Source organism: Nilaparvata lugens, chromosome 7, assembly GCF_014356525.2.
Source record: "Nilaparvata lugens isolate BPH chromosome 7, ASM1435652v1, whole genome shotgun sequence".
Taxonomy (NCBI): Eukaryota; Metazoa; Arthropoda; class Insecta; order Hemiptera; family Delphacidae; genus Nilaparvata; species Nilaparvata lugens.
The window spans coordinates 39,346,055-39,360,332 of record NC_052510.1 but is presented as its reverse complement, the minus strand read 5'-3'; the positions used below and the strand labels follow the sequence as shown (position 1 = coordinate 39,360,332).

Below are 14,278 nucleotides of genomic sequence, written 5' to 3'. Positions count from 1 at the left end.
TGGATAATTCAATCTTATTACTTTAATATCAACGTAATATAGGCTAGATATTTTCCCCTAATAGTTCGACATCTTATTTTTGGAATTATGATCTAAATTCTTGAAAGATGAAATGCTCACTCAATTCTGGTTTCCAAACAAACCGAACAGTGTTATTTATCCTATCATTTTTTCAATAATCTATGAAGAAATTAACTCTGCACATTTTGCAGAAATTTACAGAGTAGGCTCATCTGGAAAATTATACAGGCGTTTCATTGGAAGAGGTTTTACAGAGAATATTCAGGTAAAAAGGGAAATATTATAGTATATTTATGACAACTTATCCTTGGCACTTTTATGTTATTGCTGTTGCTCGAGAATATCTAATGAGAAAAGGATTTGAAATTGTTTATAATAATATAGAGAAAAACTATTTTTAACCTTCAAACTATTTGCAAAACACTTAGGGTTCTTTAATTCCAGCAGTCACGTTCATTCCCAAAAAAGAAATTTGGATATGAAAACTGACATATTCAGATAGAAAAAATCAAATCAAAATGATCAATGGTAAAACAATGCTCGTAATGTTTAAGCAATGGCAACTGCTTATTTATCCATGCTAGATGTGTCTGAAGACGAGCCGTGGGGCGTGGGGCGATATCCATTCGTGACCATCCTACGCTGATTACAGTCGGCAATGCAGTTTAGAATATTGTAATCTTCTGCGAATGAACCAGTCAGTCTCCTAGAATGGATTTGGCCCGTGGCACTTCATGCCTACATGCCCAATCAAAACCACACTCCTTGCCAGATATCACTTCTCTGGTTTCAAGTCAACTATGAAAATAGACAACTCTCATGCCTGGTTCATGAAACTTTAATGCTATGTGACTAGAAATATAAAAAATATATATACAGCTATTGTATGTGCCTACATACTACTATGTAAGAATTTTTTTTCTCATTCTTTGGAAACGAACTAAATTATCAATTGTGTCGTATGAAATAAGCCCGCAAAACGGGCTTTATATTTATTTAGAGATAAATATTAAACTACTGTACTTTCTTTATTCAAAGGACCTCATGGAAAAGATTGCCTGTAGAGTGTATTTCACAAACTGAGAATCTGGAAACTATTTGAGAAATATTCATACTAGACTGTACACTACAAATACTATACTAGAGAGAAATTGATAATCGTCTTGTGTTAGCCTATATGAGTACTGTGGACGTAACCACTATAATAACAGTATTTCTAGGGTTATTGCTCAGAGCTCACTCTTCTCTAGGAGAGAAATATTCTTCTCATCTCACCGACTGGTGATGCTCTTTCTCGACCTTTCTCTGGTTCGTTTTCCTTTTTCTTGCTATTCCTCTTCCTTTCTTCTTCTCTATTTCCTTCTATAAGCATCGTTCCCCTCCACTGAGGCTGGTAGGTACTGTGAGGTCATTGCACTCGCGACGGCGGTGTCGTTTAATTTAGCTAGGTGACGCGGGTATCTTATCATTTTATATACTTAGATGCAGCTATTTCTGCTATATATATTGTTGACAATATATGCAGGCTGTTGAAACCATAGATATACAGTGCAGTTGAAGTAGAACTGAAAATACAGCTTTGAGATGCTGGTAACAACAAACTATCGCAATATTCAAGCTGGTTGCTTCATAGGTTCCATTGATCCTAAAATTTATCATACAGTTTTGAGTAACTCAAGAAAGTAACTTAAGAAATTTGTTTACAAAGATTAAAAAACTAGTTTGGATATTCTTAGATTATATTTTCCTCTTACTCAATGCATATGGATTTCCAGAATTGACTGAAATCACTGCAATCACAAAGTGGAACTCTTACTTCTTCTCTGTGCTGTAATCACATTTATAAATAGGTTCACGAATATTATCAAATGGATTAAATTTTATTATATTATTCAGAAAATGATATTTACATTGTGAATATTTTTTTCCAACATAAATTCATTTTGATAGAGTCCTGTTTAAAATATAAAATTTTTTGAGCTCAAAGGGGGGGCCATGCCCCCTTGGGCACTAAAATCACATTCATCAGATATCCGAAGACCTCTATTATGCTCGTTGATTGCCGATTGCATATTGCACAAGGGTGTTGATCGTTGCGCCAACATCGAAAAGGAGATCGTTCAAAGGAATAGTCGAAAGAGACCACGTGCACAAAAGACCGAGAGAGCAAAGCAGACGTCTGCCGTCTGCCTGGTTCGGGCCATGGGGAGCAGCTGCCATCACACCTGCACATCAGCAAATGTGCTCGCTCCCTCCTTTTCTTAAAAAAAAAAATAGCTCCTAATCTGAGATCTGTCCAAAATCTATGTATTCGTCCTGCTGTATACAGATATAAATATTTAATTGATAAATCGAATAGATTCATCTTTACTTCACTACTAGTTCCAAGTTACTAGTATACCCTACAGTACCCAACTACATAACCATGGATATATAGTTACTGTAGTATACCCTAGTTCCAAGTTCCGGGTTCAAGCTTGCTCATGTAAAGTTGTAAACCATGGCCAGAGACAACTTATACAAGATTACTTTATTATTATGACCATGGCATTACTAACTTACATGATATTTGAAATTAATATAACTTTTTGGTTTTTGATATGGATTTTCAATAGAATGTAAATTCACGGGGGTATGATTACGAGGGTGCCTAGATCTATACACTTGTTTGTTGAGGGGGGGGTGTGTGTTGTTTGGTATCTATAATAATTATCCTTACCCGCATACCGTGATTTTTTTCGAAACTTTGGAGGTACGCGTCATTGGTGGGGGGGGGGGAGATGATTACTACTGTATTCAATTTTCCAATGATTCAACACACGTTTTTGCGCAACTTAAAATAAGACGATAGGCCTACTCCGATAATTATTAAACCATTGCTGAAAATGTAGGCCTACTCCGATATTAAACCATTGCTCTTTTGTGATTCGACATTTTTTTTCATTTTTTAAATTCCAATTCTTTTAAGTTAAGGTACGATATTGGCAGATTATCAATAACAATCAATATAGTCATGATCTAATACATTATTAATAACAATGATTATCATTAATGATTAAAATAATTTAATAGACATTGTTATAATTTTGTTTGGTAGGCATACAGTAAAATTTTCATTCAAGTTAAAAGCTCACTTTGGTAGCTTATTTTTGTGCAAGTAAAATAATTATAAAATGTAATAAATATAGAGAGGAAGCTGAAAAGTGTAAATGCGGGTGCCGTATACCTGTACCCAAATGCCCATGCCCATACCGGCAAAGCAGCCAGCGGGCGCCCGGGCGGCCAATGAACGCAATGACCTTGCTCTTGTTCTACGAGATGTGAAAGTCCCTCTTTGTTCAGAGCTTCACAATAACATCGATCAAAATCACAGATGGCAGCACCTCCCGTAGCAAGTTTTCTGTCAACTCGTAGTTGGTTTGAAAGCTACAAGAGTGCAGCATCTCCCTGCTTGCGAACACTCGTGGCCGTGCAGTGCTGCTGCCTGGCGACTGTAATCGTAACTCAAAATTGACCCGTCTGCATCCATTACCCAGTTCGGTCGTCGTCTTACATCGAAATCCGGGGTTTGGAAGCCATATTGTAGTTTGCAAAGTGTCTGCTTCGTCGATAAGCCATAGGATAAATGCTTTATTAGGTGTTCTGTGATAATAATATTGTGCGTTTATAGTTGCAAAGTGTGGTTTCGTCATGACGGTGATATTCGCAAGGATGTGTTGAGAGGTAGGTGAACAGTAATTCAAAATATAGGGGTCGGCCTTCGCTGGGGTTCAGTGATAATACGTCAAAACAGAACCGCTGGTTCTGGTAGGTTGGTGCGAAGAAGGGTTGAATAAAGCCATTGGGAGCCCTGGAAGGCGTAAAAGTTAAAACCATGGGCAATGCCGCTACGGCTAACAAAAAGGGTGATTCAGCAGAAAGTGTTAAGGAATTCTTAGACCAAGCCAAAGAAGAATTCGAGGAGAAATGGAAGAAGAACCCTACCAACACAGCCTCTCTCGACGATTTCGATCGGATAAAAACATTAGGTACAGGCTCTTTCGGTCGAGTTATGATAGTACAACACAAACCAACCAAGGAGTACTACGCCATGAAGATATTAGATAAGCAGAAAGTCGTCAAATTGAAGCAAGTAGAACACACATTAAACGAAAAAAGAATCCTACAAGCCATCAGTTTTCCTTTCCTGGTGAGTCTCAGATTTCATTTTAAAGACAATTCAAATTTATATATGGTTTTGGAGTATGTACCAGGTGGCGAAATGTTTTCACATCTACGGAAAGTCGGTCGGTTTAGTGAGCCACATTCAAGGTTCTATGCCGCCCAGATAGTTTTAGCGTTTGAGTATTTGCACTACCTAGACCTCATCTACCGTGATTTGAAGCCTGAAAACCTGCTGATCGACTCGCAGGGCTACCTGAAGGTGACAGATTTTGGATTCGCCAAACGAGTCAAAGGAAGAACCTGGACGTTATGTGGGACACCCGAATACCTAGCTCCAGAAATAATCCTGAGTAAAGGCTACAATAAGGCTGTCGACTGGTGGGCACTTGGTGTCCTAGTGTATGAAATGGCAGCCGGCTACCCTCCGTTCTTCGCCGACCAGCCGATCCAGATCTACGAGAAGATCGTGTCGGGCAAGGTGCGATTCCCGTCACATTTCGGCTCAGACCTCAAGGACCTGCTGAGGAACCTGCTACAAGTGGACCTGACCAAGCGATACGGCAACCTCAAGAACGGCGTCAACGACATCAAGGGCCACAAGTGGTTCGCGTCCACCGACTGGATTGCTGTCTTCCAGAAGAAGATCGAAGCGCCGTTCGTACCCCGCTGCAAGGGGCCCGGCGACACCAGCAACTTCGATGACTATGAGGAGGAAGCTCTACGAATCTCGTCGACAGAGAAATGTGCCAAGGAGTTTGCCGAGTTTTGAATTATAGTTTGTGATGATGATGTACTGATACTGACCTGTGAGCAGACAGCAGAGCAGGGATCCACCAACCACGTGTCTGTTCACTTCACCTGTCGTCAAATACGGTAATAATGTCATATCACATCTCATTTGCAATACGGTACTTGTCCTCAATAGAATAGACTATAGCCTACGTACATGTTATAGGTTTCGTTAATCCAACATCTAAACAAATCGAATAACTTAATACATAATGCCCGTAACTAACTTATTTCATTTTTATAAAGTTGACAATAGTAACTATCATCCATTTTTTATTTAAATCCGAACTATATTACAAAATTCTGCTAAATTACATGCTATCGCTATGAATGATAGGAAATATAGGAGAATGTAGGTTGGGGATTGTCATTATCATACCCAGATATTGGATAGATTTGATCCAATAAGTTCATTGGCATATTTTCCAACAGTGAATTCCACCTACTATCTGCTGGCACTCATTCAAATTATTTCAGTCTAGAAGAACTACTCTACATTTTGTAGGTTGGCTGAATGTAAATTCAAGATTCTATTAAACACCCACTTGAACTTAAAAAGTGTATTTTAGAAAATTAAAGCTAAACCGTATCATGTAAGTTCTGTGCTCTTAATTCATTATTAATTTAAAGATGCGATTCATTTGTGATATGGACAGGAAATGGCTGAAACAAAGATTGATATCCCTATCAAGTGATAATAATTTTAATTGTAAATTCAATTTCTCTTCAGAAAAAAGAAGTCATAGTTGTATAATTCAGCTCACTAGTTTTACAAAATCAATAAATTCATGTCAGTTGCATATTTGACATGCATCTAGCATGAGAATGGCTTTTTCCACAGTCTAGTGTCTAGTAAATAATGTCATGTGTTATTCCATGGCTTACTTTAGATAAGTGGCCTACTCCATCTATAGTAGGCTGTGGTTATTCCCAAAATTGCATAATTTAATTTTTAATAGATTACATTTTACAGACACTAGACATACTGTATTCAGGTAATATTCAAATATATTATCTTGATATGTAGCCATCCCAAGTCACCTAAAAAACAACAAAAGAATGACTCTAAACACTGACAATCTATTCTACTGATAATTTCTAATTTATGCAAGTAAAGCTGAATATTCCAAGGGATTGAATGATTGTGTTATTATGTAATAATATCTACATGCCTAGTTCCTAGAGAATCTGAATTAGGCTAATACTGCTAAGAGCCCCTGAAAACAGGGCTATATAATTAAAATAATTATCATTTATTTTTTCCTTAAAAAACTTTAACCAGCCTAAGAATTTCCCTCGGATTTAATGTTTATTGTTAGCTCATGAATTTGTTAGTTGATTGGGCTTACATAACACTTGACATTCAGTTTTGAATCAATTTAATAAAATGATTCATTCAAATAAAATCAGAAAATGATGTTTTCTGATTATTATGGAGTGTAAATAATAAGATTATCATGAGTTTAGTTTTGATTTGTTTACTTAGTAGATATTTATTGAGTCTTGGAGTAAACAATTATTCTAAAAAATAGAATTTTTTCCTGGTAGTATTCTATTGATTCACCAAGTACTTATCAATTGATTTTTGTCAGATATATTTGTTCAGACCTCTGATAAATCCAAAAATTAATGGCAAGGCTATATGCATGGAAAGGATGATAAAAATTAAAAACTTTGTCCAAAGTTAAATAATAATAGATCTAAGTATAATTAGGATGACAAGCCCTTGCAGTATAATTTATTCTATTGGTGACCTTTTATTGACCTCTAAAACTATCAACCAATTTTTAATCCTCAATTATTCATTCCTGTTATTACCAGGATGAATATTATTATTATCAATGATGCGATAATAAGTCATAAATACTGTTGATTCTTCCTCTACAGATCTACCAAATTTCAAACATGAGAAGCCAAGAAATACAGAAACACAATAAATAATTATTTATTTATAAATAAAATATTTTCTTGCAACAATATTTAATCTGCAACAAGATTCAACTACTATTAAATAAAAAAACTAAGAAATTGTCAAAAACCACAGATTTTATTAAAAGTAGAAAGACTGGTTTCGGTTGTTACACCATTGTCAATCCCTAATAATGGTGTAAAAACCGGAACCGGTCTTTAGACTTTTAATAAAATTGTGGTTTTTGAATATTTCTTAGTCTTTTTATTTAATATGAATAATTAACACAATATTAACTTCTCAACTACACAAAAAGTGAAGAAAATTCAACTACTGTACGGTACTTTAATTTTTCCAATGTGCCTTGTTTTCTTTTTCATCAATAATATTAGGTACAGTAATATGCTCACGATAAATATCATTACATCACCCAGTATTCATCAAATAAATAGCAATTTGTTTAGGAATATTGGAGCAGAAAGATTTGAAAGGCAGTAAGCTTGTTCCCTCCTTTTCATATTTTAAAGTGATATTGGAGAAGTAAACTTCCATACAACTTGAAATAATCATTTATGCATGTTTTGATTTGAGTGAATGTGGTACGGTACCTAATTATATCAAGTAATTCTTTATTTTAAATAATAAAGAATGAAAATTGAATGAAAACTGTTATTAAAATAATTTTCTAATTAATTCTGTTATAGCCTACTTATAAATTCAAACTATTTATACAATACAGTTCTGCTAGTATTTTTTCAACCAAATGAGTCGAATTCCGTTCAATTCGGTATAGGCTACTCTCGATAATGTGTAGAGAAGCCTTAAAATTTCCCAAAATCCAAATCTCATACTTTATTCCAAGGTTCAATAAAAATAAATATGTAGGATGCAATTTTTTATATGGCTGTGATAACTACCGGTATCTCGAAAATTTTTGAAAACTCGAGCTCTATTTGACAAGTTTGAATATATTATATTATGGCTTTTAGCTATGAAAGTATGAATATGATGATCATTCAAACATTAAATCCTTATCTATGTAGTCTAGAGCTTCAAAAATATATAGACCTGCATTCTCATCATGGTAAACCTATTTTCTTATGATAGATAACCTTGTGATAAAGATGGGGAAATTATGATTAAATTAAGGAAAGGTAATACTATTTTCAGGGTTGAGTCTCCAAAACTGTAGAAATAATAATTATGTGCTCTGGTATGAAACAGCAACGCATCTGTATTGTAGTAAAACATGAATAATAAATATTGAATTAGAGGTATATTTGTGACAATCTGAAATATGTAGAAGCATTAATATGTTGTGTCAGATTGCATATCATATTAGGTACATAAAAAGTGTGTTTACTTAGAGAGTTAATTCAAATGTTTAGTTTTTTCCTTGATGTAGAACTCACAAATATTTGAGCCAATCACTTGCACAAAACTGCTCCATACCTAGAAAAACTCTTCAAAAGGTCTAGTTTATCAAATATTTTCAAAATTTGCCTTTTTTTATTTGGCAGTACTATTTACAATATTATGTATTTTAATTATATAAATTAGTCCAATAATTCGGTTATCATCAATCAAGGACTGCAATTTTATTCTACATAAAAAAGCAGTTGTTTTAAATTTTTCGTATATAATTTGTGTTTCAGAATGATTAACTGAACTTCATACTTGAAGAACGGATTTAAATAACTTAAATGGATGATTGTAAATTACTACTATTTCATACATGACAAACAACAATTTAAAGTTTTGACTTTATGAAAATTGACGATTCAAGCTAAGAATGTGTATAATAATAAAAATAACGTTACCCGAATTTATTGTTGCAAATAAATGATGACCATTATATGAATTTATAGTAAATTCATAACACAATCAAAGAAACGTGTGACCCTGTATATTTCATAAATTCATTAACAGTATATAAATATATAATATAGCCTACTTTATAGTATTCATCAGCTCTTAAGAACTTTAGGTAAAAATTTAAAGGTTATGTTGTTTTCATATGACGTCTCTGACAACGCCGTAAGGACTTGTATATTCGATCTTGTGCAGTGTTTGATCAATGTAGTGAACTTTATTTATAATGAGAAAAGTGAACGTTTTTCAATAATTTGTAACTGAATGGTGTGCGTGTAAAATTGAACGTTTCCTGTCAACATAACCTTGCATACTGGCTTATCCTGCAGACTGATGATCACAATAACTATTATCTTTTCTCTATCTAGGTAAATGAGTATTTTGTAACGAGTGAAATGAATGAGTAGCCGTGTATGCTGAACAAGTACAGCACTGTGAACTGTGACTGAGTGAGTGGTCTACCTCTGCTCCACCTGTACTGTACAACCACTACCACCAGTTGCGTTGCAGCAAGTACTCTTGTCTAGTTCGGCTCACTAACTTTATCCATTGGTGATGTTATCCAATCCACTTATCATATGAAATTTGACTTGATGAGTAAATTTGTCCTAACTTTGAGAGCAAAAATAGATCAAGTAACCATCACATGCTTTAAAAACTCCCCAGTCTTAGATGAAATCGAGTGATTTTCAAACAAGAACTCTTAGTTATTTTATTATTAAAGGCATGCACATGATTTATATTTTTCTATATATTTGATGAAATTCAAAATATTATTTTATTGGAACCTGTAGTTACTACACTAAACTCTTACCATGCTTCCAGGACTGACACCCAGTTGAAGATAATTTAAATATTAAAAACGAAATAACAAAGTAGTTTATAGCATTTGAATAATCGGATCTTTCGTTATTTTATGTGTGATAAGATAACTGCATAGGAGTTTATTTAATAATGCTTGATAGATGAGTTGATTTGTGAAGAACTCTGGTGTCATCGTACTATTATATTTTTTGAGTGTAGGTCAGAATCTAGCATCCAGAATTATACCTGGTATTTGGAAGTTTATAATTAGTGTTAGAGTTTTTATTCCTATAATTATTAAAATTTCTCGTACTGTACCTCCAACTATTCATAGACTAATTTCCGTTTAGTATTGATTTGATGTTTTGATGGAAGCTATTAGTGAGATAATAATGTGTTGCCTGTTAACCAAAAACATTAGAGAGGAGTTTTTTAATCAGTCTTGACTTAGCAGTCTTTATTTGTTAGATTCGGTGTTCAGAGTTTTTTGAATCTCATTACGTACTTGCAGTAGCTCAAAACTTGGGTCACTATAACTACAGTAAAATACTACCTTTTCCAGTCTTTACAATATTATTTTCATATTACGTATCTCAGTAGGCCTACTTTGGTCTGTGGTCAATAATAAAAAATACTGTTGAACTTATATTGTACTAAAATCATGCACCGTTGGATTTTAATTCAATGAAAAGGGTTATTATTAAAAGTGGATTGTTGTCAATTGACAATTGTATTCAATAAATTCAATAACACGATCCGTCATAAATATTTGTTTAATAACGTGTACAATCAACTATTTGATGGTATGGATGATAATAAATTAGCTATTATTTGATGTCTGGAGTTTCAACACTCTTTGAAATTTGACGAAACTTTCTGGTACTTCACTATTTCTACTGGTTTCAACTCCAACTTCAAATCTGAATTACTGTATAAAATGGATATCGATTTTTATGTGCCCGGAATTATCATAGAGTGAAGATGTTTTACATTATTTTCACTTCGAAAATATTGTTTTCTACTATTAGTTATTTTTGCCTTACTAGTCAATATGCTTTTGCATTGTACAATTGCAATGCAATGCTGTGCATTTCAACCATCAGGTTTTAATCTGCTAAATCAGAAATACGTTCTCTAACTATATTAAATTCTGTGGAAAAGATGATGCAGAAAAGTAATTTGAAAAATAACTTTTCAACCCTCGAATTGGAATATTTATTAATGTTCGCAATATAATTAAATGAATATTGAAATCTTCATTGAAATGAATATCAAAAGAGTTTAAACACATTACACAACAAAAATGATTTGGTTTATTATGCCGAATTTATTAATTCTCATTGCCTTTTTCAGTTTTACAGTAAATTGCGAATTGTCATTATAGGCTTCATTGCATATCACTAAGCTGAAATAACTGGAAATCGAAAATTTCCTTTTTAGCTTTGTGAAAATTCTACTAGGATCCGTCCTTGAAAAGAGTTTTATGTTCTATTGGTCAGACAGGGTTTTAAAATCATTTAAAAATTAACTGGCTACTTTTCAGGTTTTGGATGAGAATAGACTGATTATCATTATAACACTATAACTATATATATTTATTCTAATATACTTTTTAAATGCTTAGCAAAGTATTTTGTTCATATTTCTTCTGCATCATCTATTTCTGCACTGATTGGTATAATTCATATGCCATCTCTGTCTCATTAAACTCAAAACTAAAAACAATGAAACTAGGAATTCTCTAGTTTGACACAGTGTAGATGTGAACCAGTATATGTACCAGTACCTAATGCTGTTGTAAATATTAGTTTAATTTTATTAATAATTACTTATAGTCTAAGTTGTTAAAATAATGTGTATTATATGTTTTCAATTATTATTTTACTATACATTGTGTATAATTTGTTGCGTAAATTACGATTAGGTTGTTTTAATTATTGAAGGAATATTGTTGTTGAGTTTTATTATATGATTTCACAAGTTTATGATGATGTTGAACATTAAAGATGCTGTTTTATAAGCTCGAATTGACAGTTTTTTCAGTAATAGTTATGCAAGTCAGCAATGCAATTTATTTAAATATTTAATTTATTAAATTATATCCTAAAATATCTTCCATTAGAGTTTAATCGAGGATTTTACTTTGTAAGAGCATGTATCCTTTTAGTAGTCTACATGAATCATTTCCGATATGGTATTATTGATTGAAAAGCCAATATAAGATTGAGAACTCTACTGTAATTAAAAAGTATATTTTCTAAAACTGCATGTAGTCACTAGCATAAAAATTACTGATTAACTAATATGAGAGGTCTGTAAATAATATTATTGAAAAACTGGTTATTGTCGTGAGATTAATATGTTTATTTTGTCTTTTATCCATTCTCATGCTCAATTTATTTTATTAATAAACTTACTACTGATTTGTTCCAAAGTGTGTCTTGTTTTCAGATATAAGTAAGGTGATCTGTTACAATACCAAAATCGGATAATAATTATAATCCTGAGTAAATACACTTGTCCACTTGTACTAGTTTACAAAGAGAGTCAATTATGGCTCAAAATCACTGAAGTACCGTATCGCAGAAACTCTGTCTTGTTACAGAATTTACAATTTGTTTAGGGATAAATTTCTGCCATCGGTAAACAATAATTTTGAAGTTATTTGTAACTCTTGAAAAGTATTCAGATGTCCCACTGTAAAGATTAATTTTTGTTTTTATGCAAGTATGATAGAGGATTCATTTTGAGAATTCTCTGATATAATTGGTGATACATTTGGTGTATCATACATACTCTGATACATTTTTGGTGAAAATAATTATTAAGAAAGAAAATTATATGATTCCATCATTTCCAAATACTGTAATTATTTTTCATGAAGGAACTAAGCTATATATTCTAATAAAAAGTGATTCAAAATCAGTTTTGCTCTCAATGGGAGTTATCAATTACTTTTATCATCTCAATCCTATAGTATGAATTTGTTATACTGTAATACCTTGAACAATAAAACAACAATGCCTGTCAATTTACTTGATCAGTACAGTAGTATTTGCTTTTCATATGTTAATTTGTTGAGAAATCGTCTTAAAAATGACAATAGAAGAAATGAAATTGACTGTAAAATGGAATTGTTCAATGTTTGTAAAATGAAAGGATATTTCTCGAAAAATGTCGAGTTTCTGTACGGCTTCAATCAGAATGGAATTTACCACTATTATACATGTACTGTGCCATAGAACGTTTATTGTATCTTATTTATCATGGAAACCACTGTCGAAAAGTTGAGATTTACAAACTGCCTCCTTAGGAAAATGTTTTTCAGTATTTTCAAATTCAATAATAGATAAATATTATTATTGAAAAATACAATTTGTTTTGACCGTTCGTTTCTATTTACTTGTTTTTTCTTTACAATTACTACCCAAATACCAATCTACTGTCCTATAATAATTTTGCAAAACGCAAAATTCTCTGTGCTGTTTTAGAGTTTTGTGCAAATAATAATTTTTATTTCCTTAGCCTATTTCACGAGTGCGTCTTGTAGTATCCTTGTGGTCCTTCGATGATCACGACTGAAGACATATTACAAAATTATTTTATGAACATATTTATAACGTAAATCTTACAGATTATCAAAAAGTCAATCTTATACAGTATCCACTTCTCCTTTATTGGGCTACTAAAATTATTCAAATGAAATAGAAATCTTCAAATATCCTAAACGCCATGTTGTGAATCAATAACATAATTATATAAAAAGGTTACTTGAAGATTTTTAATCCATTTTAATAAATGTACAGTACTGTATTTCATTAAATTGACTTACTGACAAGTCATAAATGGTTAAAGAAAGTTGGACTATAAAAATAAAATATATTACTATAATATGAATTGAGTACTGTTATGAAGAGATTTAGAACTAAGATTTTAATGCTTGTGTAGGTGTCAGAGAAGAATGCAGTCAGATCATAGTTGTTGTTGCTTACGGTACGTTACATACACTGTAACCAGTTACCCATAAAACTTACTCAGGTTTATTTTACATTCTCAAATCGAATACGGTATACAATGACCCTCAAGTACAAATTTGTATATGTTGAGTTACAATCAATTTAATTCGCACAGAGGACAGAGCTATATTACCAGTAATTGAGTAGTCTCAAAAACGCGAACAGTTTTTGTGTTTCCAATAAAAAAAAAATTGTTTCTACCTGCGGGCTGTATAAAAATAATCTTACCCCAGTGTAATGGTCAGCCGTGTGTTTCCTGTACCGTACTGAGAAAAGAATAATTTTTCCGACTCAATGTTTTTTGTATCATTTCTCCCAAACAAGATTCTCACTAAACTGTAAATGATACAAATTTTTTTTCCAGACAGTTGAAATTTCTCTGTTCTTTAGACCTAAAAACTTTGTGGATCTAAGCTCTAACACATTCTTTGGGTAAAATAAACTGTAGTATCCAATTGAACAATAACCATCTCAGTAATTAGGCTAAGGCCCGGTTGCACAAAAGCCGGTTGAATTTTAACCGTGATTATTTTCACGATAACCAATCAGAGAAGGTCTTTTTGATAAGACGTTTGGTTCTGATTGGTTCTCGTAGAATTAATCACGATTAAAACTTGAAGGGCTTTTGTGCAACCGTCACTAAGTCTTAATTGAAATCCAAAATCATCTATTAATTATTTTTAGAAATGAAAATGAAAAAATA

The 14,278-nt window shown here is 32.6% G+C and overlaps 2 protein-coding genes across 3 annotated transcripts in view; both read left to right on the top strand.

The window, feature by feature from the left end:
* The window catches only part of LOC120352407, a 125,916-nt gene that overhangs the window by 84,315 nt on the left and 27,323 nt on the right, over positions 1–14,278 (top strand). The gene's annotated exons all lie outside the window — the stretch shown is intronic.
* Positions 3,437–12,957, top strand: LOC111046843 (cAMP-dependent protein kinase catalytic subunit 1). Its single transcript, XM_039432724.1, has 2 exons — positions 3,437–5,058; positions 9,124–12,957. The coding sequence occupies exon 1, from the start codon at positions 3,896–3,898 to the stop codon at positions 4,952–4,954; it is 1,059 nt and encodes a 352-aa protein (XP_039288658.1). The 5' UTR covers positions 3,437–3,895; the 3' UTR covers positions 4,955–5,058; positions 9,124–12,957.